This window comes from Oikopleura dioica, chromosome 1 (genome assembly GCF_907165135.1).
Source record: "Oikopleura dioica chromosome 1, OKI2018_I68_1.0, whole genome shotgun sequence".
Classification (NCBI taxonomy): domain Eukaryota; kingdom Metazoa; phylum Chordata; class Appendicularia; order Copelata; family Oikopleuridae; genus Oikopleura; species Oikopleura dioica.
Genome location: NC_137291.1, coordinates 2,127,420 through 2,142,965, shown reverse-complemented (window position 1 = coordinate 2,142,965; position 15,546 = coordinate 2,127,420). Strand labels below are relative to the sequence as shown.

At 38.6% G+C, this 15,546-nt stretch overlaps 5 protein-coding genes and 2 long non-coding RNA genes across 7 annotated transcripts; 2 read left to right on the top strand and 5 right to left on the bottom strand.

Moving 5' to 3' along the window:
* The first annotated feature begins 144 nt into the window (after positions 1–144).
* LOC145706321 (large ribosomal subunit protein uL10-like) lies at positions 145–1,378 on the top strand. The gene is made up of 4 exons (XM_081783746.1): positions 145–372; positions 417–650; positions 708–1,178; positions 1,223–1,378. The coding sequence occupies exons 1-4, from the start codon at positions 234–236 to the stop codon at positions 1,312–1,314; spliced, it is 936 nt and encodes a 311-aa protein (XP_081639872.1). The 5' UTR covers positions 145–233; the 3' UTR covers positions 1,315–1,378.
* A 56-nt stretch (positions 1,379–1,434) lies between these two features.
* On the bottom strand, positions 1,435–2,447 carry LOC145706305 (uncharacterized). Its single transcript, XM_081783745.1, has 3 exons — positions 2,268–2,447; positions 2,052–2,193; positions 1,435–1,817 (listed from the first exon to the last, which is right to left on the bottom strand). Exons 1-3 carry the CDS (start codon positions 2,406–2,408, stop codon positions 1,717–1,719), a joined length of 384 nt encoding a protein of 127 aa, XP_081639871.1. The 5' UTR covers positions 2,409–2,447; the 3' UTR covers positions 1,435–1,716.
* Positions 2,448–7,745: 5,298 nt separating this feature from the next.
* On the top strand, positions 7,746–8,404 carry LOC145695367 (uncharacterized). Its single transcript, XR_014133701.1, has 3 exons — positions 7,746–8,090; positions 8,144–8,262; positions 8,303–8,404. It is a non-coding gene; the product is annotated as an uncharacterized LOC145695367 (long non-coding RNA).
* A 2,605-nt stretch (positions 8,405–11,009) lies between these two features.
* On the bottom strand, positions 11,010–11,697 carry LOC145700632 (uncharacterized). The gene is made up of 2 exons (XR_014134218.1): positions 11,446–11,697; positions 11,010–11,385 (listed from the first exon to the last, which is right to left on the bottom strand). It is a non-coding gene; the product is annotated as an uncharacterized LOC145700632 (long non-coding RNA).
* Positions 11,698–12,000: 303 nt separating this feature from the next.
* Positions 12,001–12,829, bottom strand: LOC145700626 (uncharacterized). Its single transcript, XM_081777935.1, has 3 exons — positions 12,708–12,829; positions 12,436–12,551; positions 12,001–12,390 (listed from the first exon to the last, which is right to left on the bottom strand). The coding sequence occupies exons 1-3, from the start codon at positions 12,719–12,721 to the stop codon at positions 12,023–12,025; spliced, it is 498 nt and encodes a 165-aa protein (XP_081634061.1). The 5' UTR covers positions 12,722–12,829; the 3' UTR covers positions 12,001–12,022.
* A 147-nt stretch (positions 12,830–12,976) lies between these two features.
* LOC145711460 (uncharacterized) lies at positions 12,977–13,783 on the bottom strand. Its single transcript, XM_081789153.1, has 4 exons — positions 13,770–13,783; positions 13,590–13,658; positions 13,112–13,509; positions 12,977–13,068 (listed from the first exon to the last, which is right to left on the bottom strand). The coding sequence occupies exons 1-4, from the start codon at positions 13,781–13,783 to the stop codon at positions 12,977–12,979; spliced, it is 573 nt and encodes a 190-aa protein (XP_081645279.1).
* Positions 13,784–14,376: 593 nt separating this feature from the next.
* On the bottom strand, positions 14,377–14,942 carry LOC145701603 (uncharacterized). Its single transcript, XM_081778818.1, has 2 exons — positions 14,922–14,942; positions 14,377–14,874 (listed from the first exon to the last, which is right to left on the bottom strand). Exon 2 carries the CDS (start codon positions 14,853–14,855, stop codon positions 14,463–14,465), a length of 393 nt encoding a protein of 130 aa, XP_081634944.1. The 5' UTR covers positions 14,856–14,874; positions 14,922–14,942; the 3' UTR covers positions 14,377–14,462.
* Positions 14,943–15,546: the final 604 nt, after the last annotated feature.

The window sequence follows — 15,546 nt, the reverse complement described above, 5'->3', positions numbered from 1 at the left end:
TTTTTTATGAGCCGCGTGAGTTAGGTTCATCGTAAAAACGCCTTTTTATATCCAGAGAAAAAAATTGAACCGAGTCCTAATAGAGAAAAATGTGACTGTGAACAAGTTATTCATCAATTTGCCCTGCATTCATTTTTTATTTTAAAAATTATTTTAACGATTAAGACTCGTCGGATTTCTCAAAGAATCTCTTAAATAGCTTCTTGCTACCCTTAACTCAAGTCTTATCAACTATGGTTTTGGGAAGAGATCGAAAGGAATGGAAGGCCGAATACTTCCAAAAAGTCGAGAGAATTCTCTCTCAGTACGACAAGGTCCTTGTTTGCGATGCTGATAATGTTACTTCCAAGCAGTTTCAGCAAATCCGAACAGGTAGAAATGATGATTTGAAAGCGAGACTCTTTATTTGAATTTAGGTCTCCGAGGTCAAGGTGAAATTCTCATGGGCAAAAACACCATGATGAAGAAAGCCATGCGCCAATTGTACGAGGACAAGCCCGAGCTCGAAAAGCTGTCCTACTTGGTTAAGCTCAACGTCGGTCTTGTTTGCTTCAACGGAGACATGAAGGAAATCCGTGACTTGGTGATGAGCTTCAAGGTGCCTGCTGCCGCTAGAACTGGTGCTGTTGCTCCTGTTCCTGTTGTTGTTCCTCCACAGGAATGGTTCTAGATATTAACTTTCCTTCATGTCTCTGGATGCCTAGAACCCAATCAGGTCACAACTCTCGGTCCCGAGAAAACATCTTTCTTCCAGGCCCTTTCTGTCCCAACCAAGATTACCCGTGGTAACATCGAAATCACCGCCCCTGTCAACTTGATCAACGAAGGCGACAAAGTCGGTGAATCCGCCGCCACCCTTCTCAACATGCTGAAGATCTCTCCCTTCACCTACGGTCTTGACGTCATCAGCTGCTACGATGCTGGAACTATCTACTCTCCTGACATTCTCGACATCACCGAGGACGACATCAAAGCGAAGTTCCTCAGCGCTGTCAGCAATGTCGCCGCCGTTTCATTGTCGATTGGTTATCCTACCGCTGCTTCTGCTCCTCACAGCATCGCCAATGCCTTCAAGAACATCCAGGCCATTGCTGCGGCGACTGAAATTACCTTCCCACAAGTCGAGAAGCTCAAGGAATACCTTGCCAATCCTGAGGCCTTTGCTTCTGCTGCTCCAGGTTTGAAAAGCCCCAATATCAGTTTTTCCCATTCTTGCTTCAAGAAGCCGCTGAGGCAGCTGAGGAAGCCGCACCAGCCGCTGAAGAATCTGAAGAGTCCTCCGACGAAGACTTCGGCATGGATCTCTTCGGTTAATCCATCCATTCCGAAGAAGGAATGTTTCTTGCGTCTTTTTCTGCTATCATTTCAAATGATTTATTTGTCATTTTCGAGGAATAAATCTGTCAAAAAAGCGCAATTTTTGTTATTTAAAAGTTTATTAAAAGGCTTTTGAAATTTCAACGGTCTTCCGAAATCAGGTCTATAAAGAAGGCACAGCGCAAAAAATACAAAAAAAGTGTTGTCGACACACACAATTTGAAAATAAGATTTACTCTCTTGTCAATTCCTTTCAAGTTTCTAGAGCTTCATATTCCGGCGCAAAAAGAAGCAAGAAAGCACGAAAAGGAAGTGAGTTAGAGAGGGACAGAAGAAGAAGACATGAAAAAAGAACGGCACGTGATAATTTGGAGAGAATGATTGGCTGATGAGACGCCCTTAGGCCTGGGCCTGCTTGATGGCGGCAGATCGTCGCTTGAGTCGTCGCTTTTCGCCTCGTCGCTTTCGGGCGGCTTCCTTGTCGTAGCCCTGGGACATGGCTAAAAGGGGGTTTATTCATTATTTATGGTAGAAAAAAAGGGGAAAATAGGGGAATCACTCTTTGAGTTCGCCTTGTTCGAACTCGAAGAAATCATTTGAACCTCGTTAATTTTCAATTTGCTCTTAGTTTCCTCGACTTCAGCTGTTGACACGTGCCGAAAAAATACGAAGTGCGAAAACGTGGCGAAAGAGGGGAGCATGAAATCATAGCCAAAAATAACCTCATTACTCACCAGAAAGAATCGCGGCCTTCTCCTCAGCTTCGTTAGCTTTTCGCTCTTCTTCAGCCTTTTCCTTGGCTTCTTTGGCGAGTCGCTCGGCCTCGTTCTTGGCTTTTTCTTTTTCCAATCGGGCATTTTTCTGCTCTTCTCGGAGCTGAAAAAATATTTCAGTATTCAACTTTTTTTTCCTTTGAAGAAGAAACTTCAACCCTAAGCACTAGCCCTTACATTCTTTCGCTCGCTCATTCGTCCCTCGAGCTCAGTAATGTTCTCCTCATCGGCTGCTCGCTTCTGGAAGTGATCGTCGCACATTCTCTTGAGCTCGGCCAAATCTCGCTCGAGGCGCTTCTTGACGAAATCGTCATCCATGATTGAAAAGCTTTCGTTGGGAGTGACTTTTGATAAGTGAAGCTGATTTCGATCGTTGAAGCCTTGATAAGGGGATTTGGGAGGAGGTAGGCGATAAGTAAAGCGACTTGAGCGGCATAAACTTTTGACAAAATATGGACTGAAAGTGCGCTTCCTGGAGGAAAAGGCTCAAGTCCTGTTTTATCTCACTTTTATAAGTGAAAATCATTTGACATCTCGACCTCCTCTATTCATAACCATTAAGCTTGAAATCAATATCCGGTTTATTATTACTTTATGTGAGAAAAGGGAAAATCATTTTTCCGTCAAAAGGTCAAAGCTCAAAAAAAAATGAAAAGAGACACATCGTTGAAAGATTTTTCGAAAATCTCCGAGTCCAATCTGACTGAGACGACTCCTGCTAAGTTTGAGGTGGACAATAAATAATTTTAAAAATTACTTATTAAGGACCCCCCCGTCAGCTTTTTCCTTCGAAAAATTGAAATTTTTAAAAACACCATATTTTTGGTTCTTTATGTGTCCTCAAGTTAAACTTGCTTCAAAAACTGTAGAGGACGAAGATTTGACCAATAAAAATCGATATTTTTGGCAAAATTAGGGCAAATTCGTCAATTTTCGGCGAAAAGTCCAATTTTCAAATGCGATTTTAGGGGTGTTAGAGTCGAGATAGACCCCCAAAAAATGACGCCTGAAAATCGTTTTTGACCTGAAGAATCCATTTCCGGGGTCAAAATTTTAAAATTCCGAAAAAGATTTTTCAAAAAAGCTGACGGGGGTCTTTAAGAAATTGTAATAACACATTTTTAGCCGCCAAGTTTCCTTCTTGAAGACTATAAGAACCTGAAAATTGAGAATGCGGCGATCAAAAGGTTAATAAACGTTATATTTTTCATTTTTTTATTATTTTTTAAGCTCTCGGAAATCAGAGCGTAAAAGGGCGAGAAGAATCATAATAACGCTATCTCTGATTATTTGTATCGCCGCTTCATCCATAATTACGATTTTTGTGATCTATGGTAAATCAGTCATAGATGGTATTCATCTTGGAGATGCCACTATCAAGGAGGAATTTGATGAGCAAAAAACCCGTCTTATAACACTTGAAAATTTTCATCAAAACCTGATTGATCGAGATGATCAAGCCAATCAAATTTTGAAAGCAGGAAAAGGGTGTTTTGAGATTATTTTATTGATAAATAGAGTTATCCTTTTCAAGTTCAAGAGGCGACTCTGGAAAATTTAGGGACAATAATTAACTTGCAGACTGAAATCAATGTTGTACATAAAAAATTGGATATTCTTTATTCATGCTTGTCTAATGGGGGATGCCCTCAAACGTTATTACCAATCTGGACGTTTTCTGAAACAACAACGAGTGCTACAACAACACCAACTGAGTCTCCAGAAACAATACCAACATTGGAGACAATCACTTGTTCAGCTGCTAACCGTGTCAATAATTCTGTGGTTATTTTTGTGATGCTTTTGGTTAATAGTTTGGAATAAAGTTGACAAATAAAAACTGAGAGATAATGTATTTTGCATTAAAAAAAACAATCATTGCCGATGATTCATTGGTCTAACACTAAGATAAAAATTATGCTTTCAATGCATGAATTCAAGCGCTGAAAACCGAATATGGTATTCGGAATACCGGAGAAAGCAGTAAAACTGTCAAGTAGATTGGTAAAACTCGAAAAAGCGGTTCTTCCCGTTCTATCAAATTAAGTGCTCTTTTCAAGCCTTTTTGCAGATGAAACACGACCATGGCAAGAGCAGAAACCGGATTTATCAAACTAGAGTCAAGGTAGTTATCCTGGTATAAAATTACTGATTGCAAATTTTCAGTGTATGGATTGTCATTGCATAGGTGTTCTCAAGCATAAAGGGAAGAAAGTTTATTTATTTCCGGAAGAGGTGCTTTCTTCTCGAAGTATCAACACCCAAAAGCGAGATTTGAAAAAGAAAACCTGGGTCAAAAAAATCAGGAACAGAGTGAGTCTGTCTCAGCATGGTTTTTCGACAGATACTCAGTTGAAAGTCTACCTTGGACTTGGTTCCTTATTTTGGATTTTAATCATGCTTTTGAGTAAGAAATTGACAGCAAATTATTTTTTAACGATTTCAAGCGAATCTTCAATCTTTGGAAAAATCACGTGGCGTAGCCACTTTTCTTACATCGACTTGTAATCGAAATTATAAAAAATGCATTCGTGTGGAAAATATGGACTTATGCGGGCATTTGATGAAGCAATGTTACGAAACACAAATGTTTCCTCTCCCTGAGCCAGTCTCTAGAATACAGCAACCAGAAGAAGAAGCCCTAGAATTCTCAGAGGAGGATAATAAACTCAATTTGGTCCGCTGCAAGAAGAAAAAATTTTACGATGCGAAAATATGCCGGCATCTTTGTTCAAATACGCTTGTTCTGAATTTAAAACGTACACAAGCAATTTCCGGTGTTTCCTGGTTTGGTAAAATTCCTGGTTTGGTAAGAGTCATGGTTTGGTAAGAATCCTGGTTTGGTAAAGTTTTTGAAGTCTTACCAAATCAGGAATTTTACCAAACCATGATTTTTACCAAACCAGGAAAATCTATTTTCAAAAATCTCAAAAATCAAAAAGTGAAAACATCGAGTCTTACCGTTTTTGCTCAACCCCCCTCGAAGTGAAAAATATAAAAATAAAAATCATTTTTTCGCAAAAGCAGACCAGAAATGCCAGAAAATTGCCAATTTATCAGTAAGATAAGCCTTATTTTAAGTTCTATTTCTTTCCTACCCCTCTTACTGCATCGAAATTCCCTCAAAAGATAGTTGCAAATTTTGCTTTATTGAATGAACTGAGCTGACCTGAGTAAAAAATTCTCTGAGCTGAGTCAGCTGAGCAGTCGCTCAGCTAAGCTCAGTGATTTTTGAAAATAAAATGATCTGCTCAGCTCAGCTCAGACAATTATCACTTTGCTCAGCTCAGCTCAATGACAGTCATTTAAGTCACTTAAACACAATCTTACTACTTAAAGTTTTAGTCTAAAACATACAGTGGTGTGATTTGTTGTTTAATATTGTTTAATAATATGTTATTTAAATAATTCTTGTTTTTCACTTTATTATGGTTTTCAATTTAAATATGAAAAATTTTTCCTTTAAAATGATATATTTTTTTATCTCGCAGTGGATTTTAGTGAGGTCATTTGGGGTTACGTGACCTCGACTGACCTCGTAAAAAAGAGGATGAAAAAAGACGTCGAAAGTTGTTGATATCGATGTCTTCATCCCTCTTTATTGGAAAATGTCGAGTTTCTATTAATAAAAAGGGGGGTCACAATTATAACGGGCAAATTCTTCCCGAGACTCACAATTATAACGGGTTCAATATTCTTCCCTGGACTCACTAAGTTAACGGGTTTCAGATTCTCAAAATGAATTGACTGAACTCAGCTGAACTCGAAATCGGCGAACCAATCGAATTTTGTTCTGAGCACTTCTAGAAAATCAAAGTTACACTTCTAGAAAAAACGAAGAGCAAGCTCGCCACGGGCGCTCAATTCATTTCGAGAATCTGAAAATCCCGTTAACTTAGTGAGTCCAGGGAAGAATATTGAACCCGTTATAATTGTGAGTCTCGGGAAGAATTTGCCCGTTATAATTGTGACCCCCCTTTTTATAACTGTGTGAGGAGTTTCCGCACCCTAAAGGGTGAGTGCTGCGTTGCCGGACCTCTAGCTCGCACTTTTCCTACTAATTTCTTCTAGAAGTAGCAAAAGTGAGCGCTACGTTTCCGCACCTTTTACCCGCTCTTTAGGGGTAAGCTCAGCTACCGCTACTAAGCTGACTAAGTTTGGGCTCTTTTCTGTGTAAAATAGGGCCCCTTTCTCTGTAAAATAAGGCCCCTCTCTGTGTAAAAAAGGCCCTTTCCAAAAATGAGGGAAAACCTGATTAGATAGGCAAAATCTGAGTATTTACCAGTTTACCAGTTACAGAAAACGGCGTAAATTAGTAAATATCTTGGCCAGAAAAAGTCAGTGAAAATCCCGTTAAAGAAGCTAGGGTCGGCATCGACCACCCTTTTTCAATGTCGGGTCGGGTCGGGCCACTTTGAAATGGCCGAAATCATGGTCGGGTCGGTGGTCGGCCGATGAGAATGATGAAAAAGCTTCAAAATCCAAAGATGGGGGTTATGAAACATTCGATTTTATAAATGTCCAAAATTCTAAATGGTTTGGCGCTAGTGACATTAAAATATGAAAAACTTCTCGAATAACAGAAGTGAATTTATGTCAGAAAACATGCCCGAGAAATTCTCGGCGAGAATATGCGAAAACCGACCACAGACCCGACAAAAACCCGACCATCGACCGACCAACGACAAATATCAATGTCGGGTCGGGTCGGTCCGACCGAAACCCGACCCGACACCCGACAATGTCGATTTGGTCGATGGTCGGCGCCGACCCTAGAAAAGAAGGGCCATTTTCCCCCTAAAACTTATTTTTTATCAAATGATTTAAGGTTCAACAGATTCGGCAGTACCCTTATGCCGCGTGTAAAATAAGCCCTTTCTATGTAAAATAAGGCCCTTTTCTGAGTAAAATAAGTTCTCAATCAGTGTAGATAACGGCCCTGGGCTTTTTCAGCTAGTTCAGCTTAGCTTAGCTATCCTAGCTAATACTCCACCTATCTCCGCTCCGCTCCGCTACGGGAATTTTTTTTTTTTCGTCAGCTCCGCTACAGGTCACAAAAATTGATCAGCTTCGCTACGCTTAGTTACGGAGAAAAAATTTTGAGTCAGCTCCGCTACGCTCAGCCACGGGGAAAAGAAAATTAGTCAGCTCCGCTCCGCTCCGCTACGGGGAAAATTTTTTTGGTCAGCCCCGCTAAATTTTCGGGTCAGCTCCGCTATCTCCGCTACGAGAAAAATTTGCCAAATGTACAACTCTGGCTCAGTTCATTCAATAAAGCAAAATTTGCAACTATCTTTTGAGGGAATTTTGATGCAGTAAGAGGGGTAGGAAAGAAATAGAACTTAAAATAAGGCTTATCTTACTGATAAATTGGCAATTTTCTGGCATTTCTGGTCTGCTTTTGCGAAAAAATGATTTTTATTTTTATATTTTTCACTTCGAGGGGGGGTTGAGCAAAAACGGTAAGACTCGATGTTTTCACTTTTTGATTTTTGAGATTTTTGAAAATAGATTTCCTGGTTTGGTAAAAATCATGGTCTGGTAAAATTCCTGATTTGGTAAGACTTCAAAAACTTTACCAAACCAGGATTCTTACCAAACCATGACTCTTACCAAACCAGGAATTTTACCAAACCAGGAAACACCGCAATTTCCCCCTGCGAGTCCATCTGTTTTCAGCTGACCAGGTCTTTTGATTCAGCTGGTGATGTTTGCCCAACTGAAAAATACTGTAAGAAAGGGTGCCCTTGCCCTTTTTACAAATGCGAAAAATTGGCCGAGTCGAAACAAAAACTTATTCCAGTTTTTGATCTTTCAAAATCCGAAAACTTTGATGCCTCTGAAGATATTTTAATGGTGACAGATCAGAAGCAATCCGACGAGTTAATTGCTGGTCGTTGGGATGGTCGTCAGAGCAAGAGAAAAAAATTTCCAATCTTTCTTTCTGACCTCAATTTAAACGGAACAAAAGTCCTAATCGATATTCCATTATTTCAATATGTAAGTGATTGATGATTTATTTCAATATGATTTCGTCATCAAAAATCTTTAAGTCGACCGGTTCCACTTTTCTCAATGGCGAGCACTTCTTGGTCGATGTAATTGGAAATCTAGTGATTTTCAGTGAGAGGAATATTTCACCGAAAAGTATTCCGAATCAGAAGAGTCAAATGTAAGTAGATTGAGTTTGATTGAGGAGATGAGCTTTTTAGCGGATTCTTCGTTTTTCATTTTATGTCTTCTATTGGAACTCATCATATAGAAATACTCAGGAAAGAAAGAAGTAAAGCGGTGTTTCCAGTTGTTGTTATTTGAAACAGGGTCTTTTAGATTTCGACTTACACAGAAAACAATCAATTTTTGACCAACACTAAGCTCACCAACTTCCAGATCTGATAAATGCTATTATTATGCGCCAGACTACAACTTGAATCGCTTCGAAGAAGCACAAGGCTTTATTGCTAGCAACCATTTTAACGTAAAAACCTCATCTGTAACTTTCAAAGGGGTCTTTCATTTGATGAGCATCAGGCTTGGTGACCGTTGGATCAAAGTTTCAAGGACAATTGCTTTGAATAAGATAAGAAAGAGCGAAGAACTCGAAAAGGGTTGGCGGAAAGATGAAATTTCTCTTCCAGTTGTTTTTCGAGATATTGACCCTGTTCACGTGGTTCCTTTGATTGACTTGGGAAGATTGATCCTTATTCTGGTGACAAGAAGCATCGCTCTCTCAAATACTCAATATTCTTTTCTTTTGGAAGCGGAGGGAAAATTTCTTGCTCTCAGCAGCGAGTGGATAGGTTCTCTCGTTCAATATGAAGAAAAAACCAACTGCGTCTCTAATTTGTTCGCTAAAAATGACCGCTTCTACACGGATCAAAATGGCAATAATAACGACGAATGCGAGTATTTTGGGAATGCAGTTGCTTACGATGAAAAATTTTTTTATTCAAAGCTTTGTTTTTGACGCAACGTTTGAGATAAAATTTGATTTCGGACGGGATTTTCGAGCTTTCTTCCCGACCAAAAGGCTTCCCGAAAGCCAGATTTGACATCTGAAATCCTTCTAAAAGAGCTAATTGAGCTTGACTTCGTGCAAACGAAAGCGCAAAAGAAGATGCACGTAACAAGCAATCCATATTTTGCCTTCCATGATGACGTCTTTCCCGCATTTGCGAAAAACGCTGCCTCACAACCGCAGTTCTACCGTCAAACAAGCTCTATTTCGAGACCCTTTCCACGCACAATCATTCCCGATTATTTTTTCACCACACTTGCGCACTTCGAACATATTTCCTCTCTTATCCTGGCACTTGATGGAAGCGATCATTTCGAGCTTGAATTGAATTTTCCTCTTTTAAAAGGAACAACTTCTATTCTTGAATTCAAATTTTTTGATGAAAGTATTCTTTTCGGCCTTGAATCATCAATGAATGGTTTCCTTCTCCTTTACTCAGATTATTTTCCTGAAAAGATAAATTCAACAATTTTTTCATCAGAGCTGCTCAAACTCGAATTCCGATTCAAAAATGACTCCTTTTCTTTTATTTATCAGAAGCAGTCCGACAAAAAAGAAGAAAAAGCTATAAAACTGTCTGGATTCGAAAAAATAATTGACAAAAGAATACGGATTTACAAATTCAATCGCCATATATCAATCAAAAATTTCATTTATTCAACAAGAGAATCAACACAAATAAGCGTTATTTTACCACATCACTCCGGTCTTGTCGATCCTTATGCTCTACTCGGCGACGGATCAATCAGCAAAGAGATATTTATCAAAGCTCCAAATGATCATCAAGGAGCCCTGTCTCAATATACTCAAGATTCGAGACATGTTCTCGTTAAAAATCAGCTTTTCATTCTTGGAGGGTTTAAAGATCCACACGCGGTAAAATAAGGGGCCACCTTGTTCATCTGTGAAATTCAGCATGTGATTCCCTGGATCATCCTTCACTTTTAACGTTTGGTTCCCTAGTTCATCCCGACTGAACTAGACTGCGTTGGCGGGATGAACTAGGGAACCACACGCTAAAAGTCAAGGATGAGCCAGGGACCCACATGCTAAAAGACAAGGTTGAACTAGGAGACCCCCTTTTTAATTTGAATTGCTGTTATAGTTAATCCAATTTTCCTAGATTTCTCGGTTAGAGAAGTGCACTTTTGTAAAATTACGGACAAGATTGAGCTACAGATATTGGCTTGCGGATGCTATCACCTTAATCGGAGGCAATAAGGGTTTGCTTGAAGATTGTAAAAAAAATTCTGAACTTTTTAAAGCTATCATTTGTTTCGATGATTATTATGGAAGAACATGCGAAAAATTTGATGGGAGAAAAATCAAACACATCTTCGCAACGAATTTCGACCACACTTTTGGTGCTCTTGGCTTGTACAATGGCCGTCCAATTGCTGTTGGAGGTGCGTACGCAAATGGAACAGTGGAAGCCTTGACAAAAGACGGTTGGATACCAATAAAGGATCATCCGAGGTAATGCATTTTTTTCAATTTAATCGGTTTGTGTGATAAAAAATTGAAGATGGATTAAACTAGCGTCGGCGATCGGACTTCCTTCAGGAGCTTTGCTGACAATTGGAGGAGTGGATGATAAGATAGACCAACATTTTGAAGATGTTTGGAGAATGATGAACAATAATTGGTATTTGGACGGAAGCCTCTCCAAGGCTGTTTTATCTTCATCAGTTTTATTCAAGGGATTTCAAGTTGCTAGTTGACTTATTTTAGATAATTTTAAAAAATTCTGACAATTTTTCTTGATAATACGATGAGCTATCCCTTATTAAAGTCGTTGATGGTAGTATTTATGTTTTTCCAGGGCATTTATACAGCGATGAAAGATCAATCCAACGAATCAATCTAGGCAGCGGATTCAAAGAACTGAAAAAAACTCGACTAGTGAAGAGAATTGAAATCCGCTATGAGATTCCGCCGAAAATTTTATTTCAGTTGACACGGTCGCGGACCAAGGGGTTGATGTCTTTGCTCCAATTGTTATTGTTACTTCAGTTAATTTTTGTAGTACATGATTTAAACTGTTAAATAAAGAAATGGTGAAATATTTGCTGTGCATTGTATTTTTTTCTTTTATTTTCAAAAAAAAACAATAGATAGGATTAATGTCGATGTATTCTTCGATGTTGAAGTGAACTTATTTCATCTTGACTAAGCCTAACGAATCTAAGATCCCAATACATCCATTTCCGAATCTGAATCGGATGTTGGAATCAATGGACAGCCTTGCTCGCACACTTCGTCGTTGCAAAGTTCGACCTAGATAAAACTTATTATATTTAAATCGCATTAAGATTTTTATTAAATAGAAATACTCACATCACATTCGACGATCATCGTTGCGTCGGCGCTGCTATCGGGGAAGGCAAAACTGGTGTACATAAAGTTCACATGATTACCGTTAGTGGCACCCCAGTGGAAGTCTAGTCCGAGGTCGTTCGGGCAAAAATCCTCGATAAGGTCGATTTTCAAATCTTGGTTTGCGCTATCAAAAATCACGCAGCTCTTAACCTTCATTCCGAAATCCGTGATATACTCTGAGAATGAAATCTAACCAGTGATATATTAATCAGCAAGAGACAGATACATTTGAATAAATTGATCGAATAAAACAATTTAATTCTGAAAAAAAATATCACTTGTCTTTGCGTAGATTGGAGCTCCAACGGAGAATTCTTCTGCCTCATTAAACAAATTATCCTCCCAGAAAATTTCGGGACCAGAAGCGAACCGAATATTATAATCAATGACGATTGAATCGTCAATCACATCGCCGAGGTTGAAACTGGTGTGAACAGGATTATTGCTTTGAAAAATTTCAAAATATTTTTTCACGATTTTTCCCTCGTTTTTAAATCTACTAAGCAACTTTTTGAATGAAATGAAATTTGTAATCTTAGCTTGAAGAGTAAGCCGATGTCACCGTTGTTGTTGTGTTGAATGAACAGCTATAGAAAGACGATGATGGTCTCCCAAGGACGATTCCATTAACTGTTTTTCCTCCGATATTTAAAAAATTACCATAATGAAGGACACCCTCCGTTTCATGGAGCATAGCTCCACATGATGTTGCAGATGGAGTAGCGATTCTATAGTGTTCATCATCGAAGTCAACTGCATGGCAAGCTGGTTCATTCAGGTTAATTTTATCGGGCTCAACATCGGGAGCAACGCATTTATTGAGAAGAATTTCTGTTCCCGTCGACGAACATGTCACAGTCGCCATTCCTGCTTGGATTTTGCAGTTGAAGGAGTCGAACTCATCTTAATTTCAATTTATTTAAAATATCGCTCCTTCTGAAAACTGACCTAGCTCCCAGCATTCGGGACATTCGCAACCGCCGCTTGTGCAAAGATGGGAACATCCGCCGTTGTTTCCATCGAAACAGTCAAGAGCGCTCACAGTAGCAGCAGATGCAACAAGCCTTAAAATTTTTTATATGCAATCAACATTTTTCGAAAAACCAAATAAGGCGATAGGCTTTCTCAGATAGATATACCAGGGAGATATATAAAAGATATTTATCTCAGCGATTGATGAAAATGACTATAAAAAAAGGATCTCTGCAGCGGGTTAATACCTGAAAATCTTCATTTTCCAAAAAAGCACTCTGTCCTTGTCAACGTAAAACCGCTATCAAATTGAATAAAAATGAATTTGGCTGTCATCGGGACAAGATAAAATGCCAAATTCAAAAGTCAAATTCAATTGAATATTTTGAAATATCAATTCAGAAGAATATCTTATCTCGATGGCGTGATAAGCTTCTAAGAACAAAATGGAATAAATAAAATAATCTGATTTTTTAAATTTTATTGTATATACAGAAAAGCATCAAGATAGGTTTTCCTAATCTTTTAAAACACGCTGAAACAGACCATTCATAAACATCATTTGTTGTAAATGCTGCATAAACTCAAAAGCGTGGACATAAGTTCCATCTAAAAATACAATGAAATGCAGTGAACGAATTTTTTATCGCACCTTTTTGAATTATTCTTCTTGGAATCGTGGTCTCTGCTGTTTTTAATTTTCCAATACGAGAGTTTTTTTCTCTCTTGATTGGATAGGACCTCCTTTCTTCGATTTCTTCTGCTTGTTCTTCGATAAAATTTTTCTTTTGCATTTCTTTCCAGTTTGAATCCTCGCTGTTGACTACATCGAGAAGCATTGGTTGACCTTGATGATTTGATTGAACAGAGTTCTCGTTTCTTTCTTGAGTCGACTGCGATTTTTCAGTCGAAGAAGAAAAAGTTGTTGCAATCGTTGTTGTTATTTGTGGTGTTGACGTTGTTGTTGTTGTTTTCGTAGAACTCGTTGTTGAAACGCTCGTGGTTGATTTTCTTGATTCTTTTTCGGGCTTTTCTTCTGTATTCAGCGATCTGAAAGAACTACCCTTATTCTCAATAACTTATTGATCAGAGTTTCATAAAAATTATTGAGACCACACTGAATAACAAACCTGATCCATTTGCAGCCAGTGAAAACTTTGAAAGGACCAACATCAATATGACATTTGCAAGTTCTTTTTCTGGCTTACCAAATAATTAAAGGTCAGAGAATTTCTGATACATTAATTTTTAATTTTAGAACAAAATTGAAAATTACAGTAAAATTTAAGTAAAAGTCATTTTCAAGCCACTTTCCTTTCAACATTTTCAAAACTTTTTTCTTGATTCTTATCAAAAACGACTGTGCAAGTAGAAAACTCCAAGGCTCCATCTGTGCATACCCACTCGCCGCAAACTTCTTCATTTTCACCGTCAGAGCAAGTGTAAATGAATTCCTCATCGCACATTCTTTGGTCTTCAATTTTCAATTTGTAGGAAGCGCGAGAATTTGGCGATGACATTATTTCTTTTGCTGAAAAAATAATAATGAAATAATTGAGAAAAGAATCGCTACATACCTAAAAGACAAACAGAGAAAAAAATTTTGGAAATCCTCATATCAAGTGTCAATTTCAGAAAATATTATTTTTCAAATTTTTCTCAAGTTGACTGATAAATCAATACACTTGATGATCAAATTTATAATGCTTGCGAAGAGCGCCACACTGATAAATAAATTTGCTAATTCGCGAGAAAATCTTATCAAGACATCATCTTTATCTTTTCCATCATGTTTTTATCCTTGTTCTTTCGGAACGTTACGGTACCAATAATTTCCGCTTTCGCGAGAACATCCGTCGATTTTTCTTTTCACAATACGGTATTACGGGAGAATCGCGAATTTCAGCCGTATTTTGATGCATAAGTGAATTTATTGAAATCAAGGATAATAAAGTTTTACAGAAATCAGCCGTTAGAATTGAACTCAAATTGCAAGAGAAAATTTAGTTCTTCTTGTTCTTGCCCTTCTTGTTCTTGTTCTTCTCTCCATTCCTGTTGTTCTTCTTCTCCTTCTTGTCACCGTCCCTGTTGTTCTTCTTGTTCTTTCGCTCCTCCTGTCGCTTTTCCTTTCGCTCTTCTTGTCGCTCTTCTTGTCGGTTCTCCTTTCGGTTTTCCTGTCGGTTCTCCTTCTTTTCAGCCTTTCGGAGTTCCTTCTTGTTCTTGTTCTTCTTCTTCATTGGCTCCTCCTGCTCCTCAGCTTCGCCCTCTTCGAGGGAAGCGAGGTAGGCATTCTGGGCCTCGACGAAGGTACCAGCGAGGGCTGGATTGCCGGAGAAGGATCGAGCGCAATGTCGGGCAGAGACAGCGGCGATGAGGAAGGCGTTCAAGAGCTTCATGGTCGTGATAGAGGGTGGTCTAAAATTGAGTAAAGTTTTGGTCTTTTTAAAAAGGTTTCGCTTTACCTAGGATATTATAACTTCAGATAATACTGCCTTCCGGACTTTTCGACGCTCTTTTTATAGTCAGAAGCCGCTGATTTCGTCAGATTTAATCCGAAAATCCTTCTTCGAGGATTTCAGAAGATGAGTACGTCTCAAGAAAGGCTAAGCGCCCCATTCCAGCGTTTTCTAGTGCGCGCTTATCTCGGATAATTTTTCTCGTATAAGAGGAAATTTTGTCTGACGAAAGTTTTCGACATCCACAAATGAACTTTTTTTTCAAGTTCGATGAAAGCAAATATATTATTCGGAATAATTGCTCCAGTGAAAGTTGAATATTTTTCGCGTTTATATAAATTTGCTATGGGTAAATTATTAAATTGGAATCCATCAAAAAGTCTTCTACATTCGATCCATCTGGGGTAACATGAAGAACACAAATGCGCAATTAGCATTAATGAGCCGTCAACAAGGAGCTGGCTCGGGGAAGAAGAAAAAAGATTTTCAAGCTTCTCAGAATTGCAAATCACAAACAATGCCGAGAATTGGAGCTGGCGCGCTCGTCGGAGGAATTGAGTTCAAAATAATTCTAGAGCCAACAGAAGGGTAAGAACAATGGTTAAAGACAAGAGAAAATTATTGAAGAAAT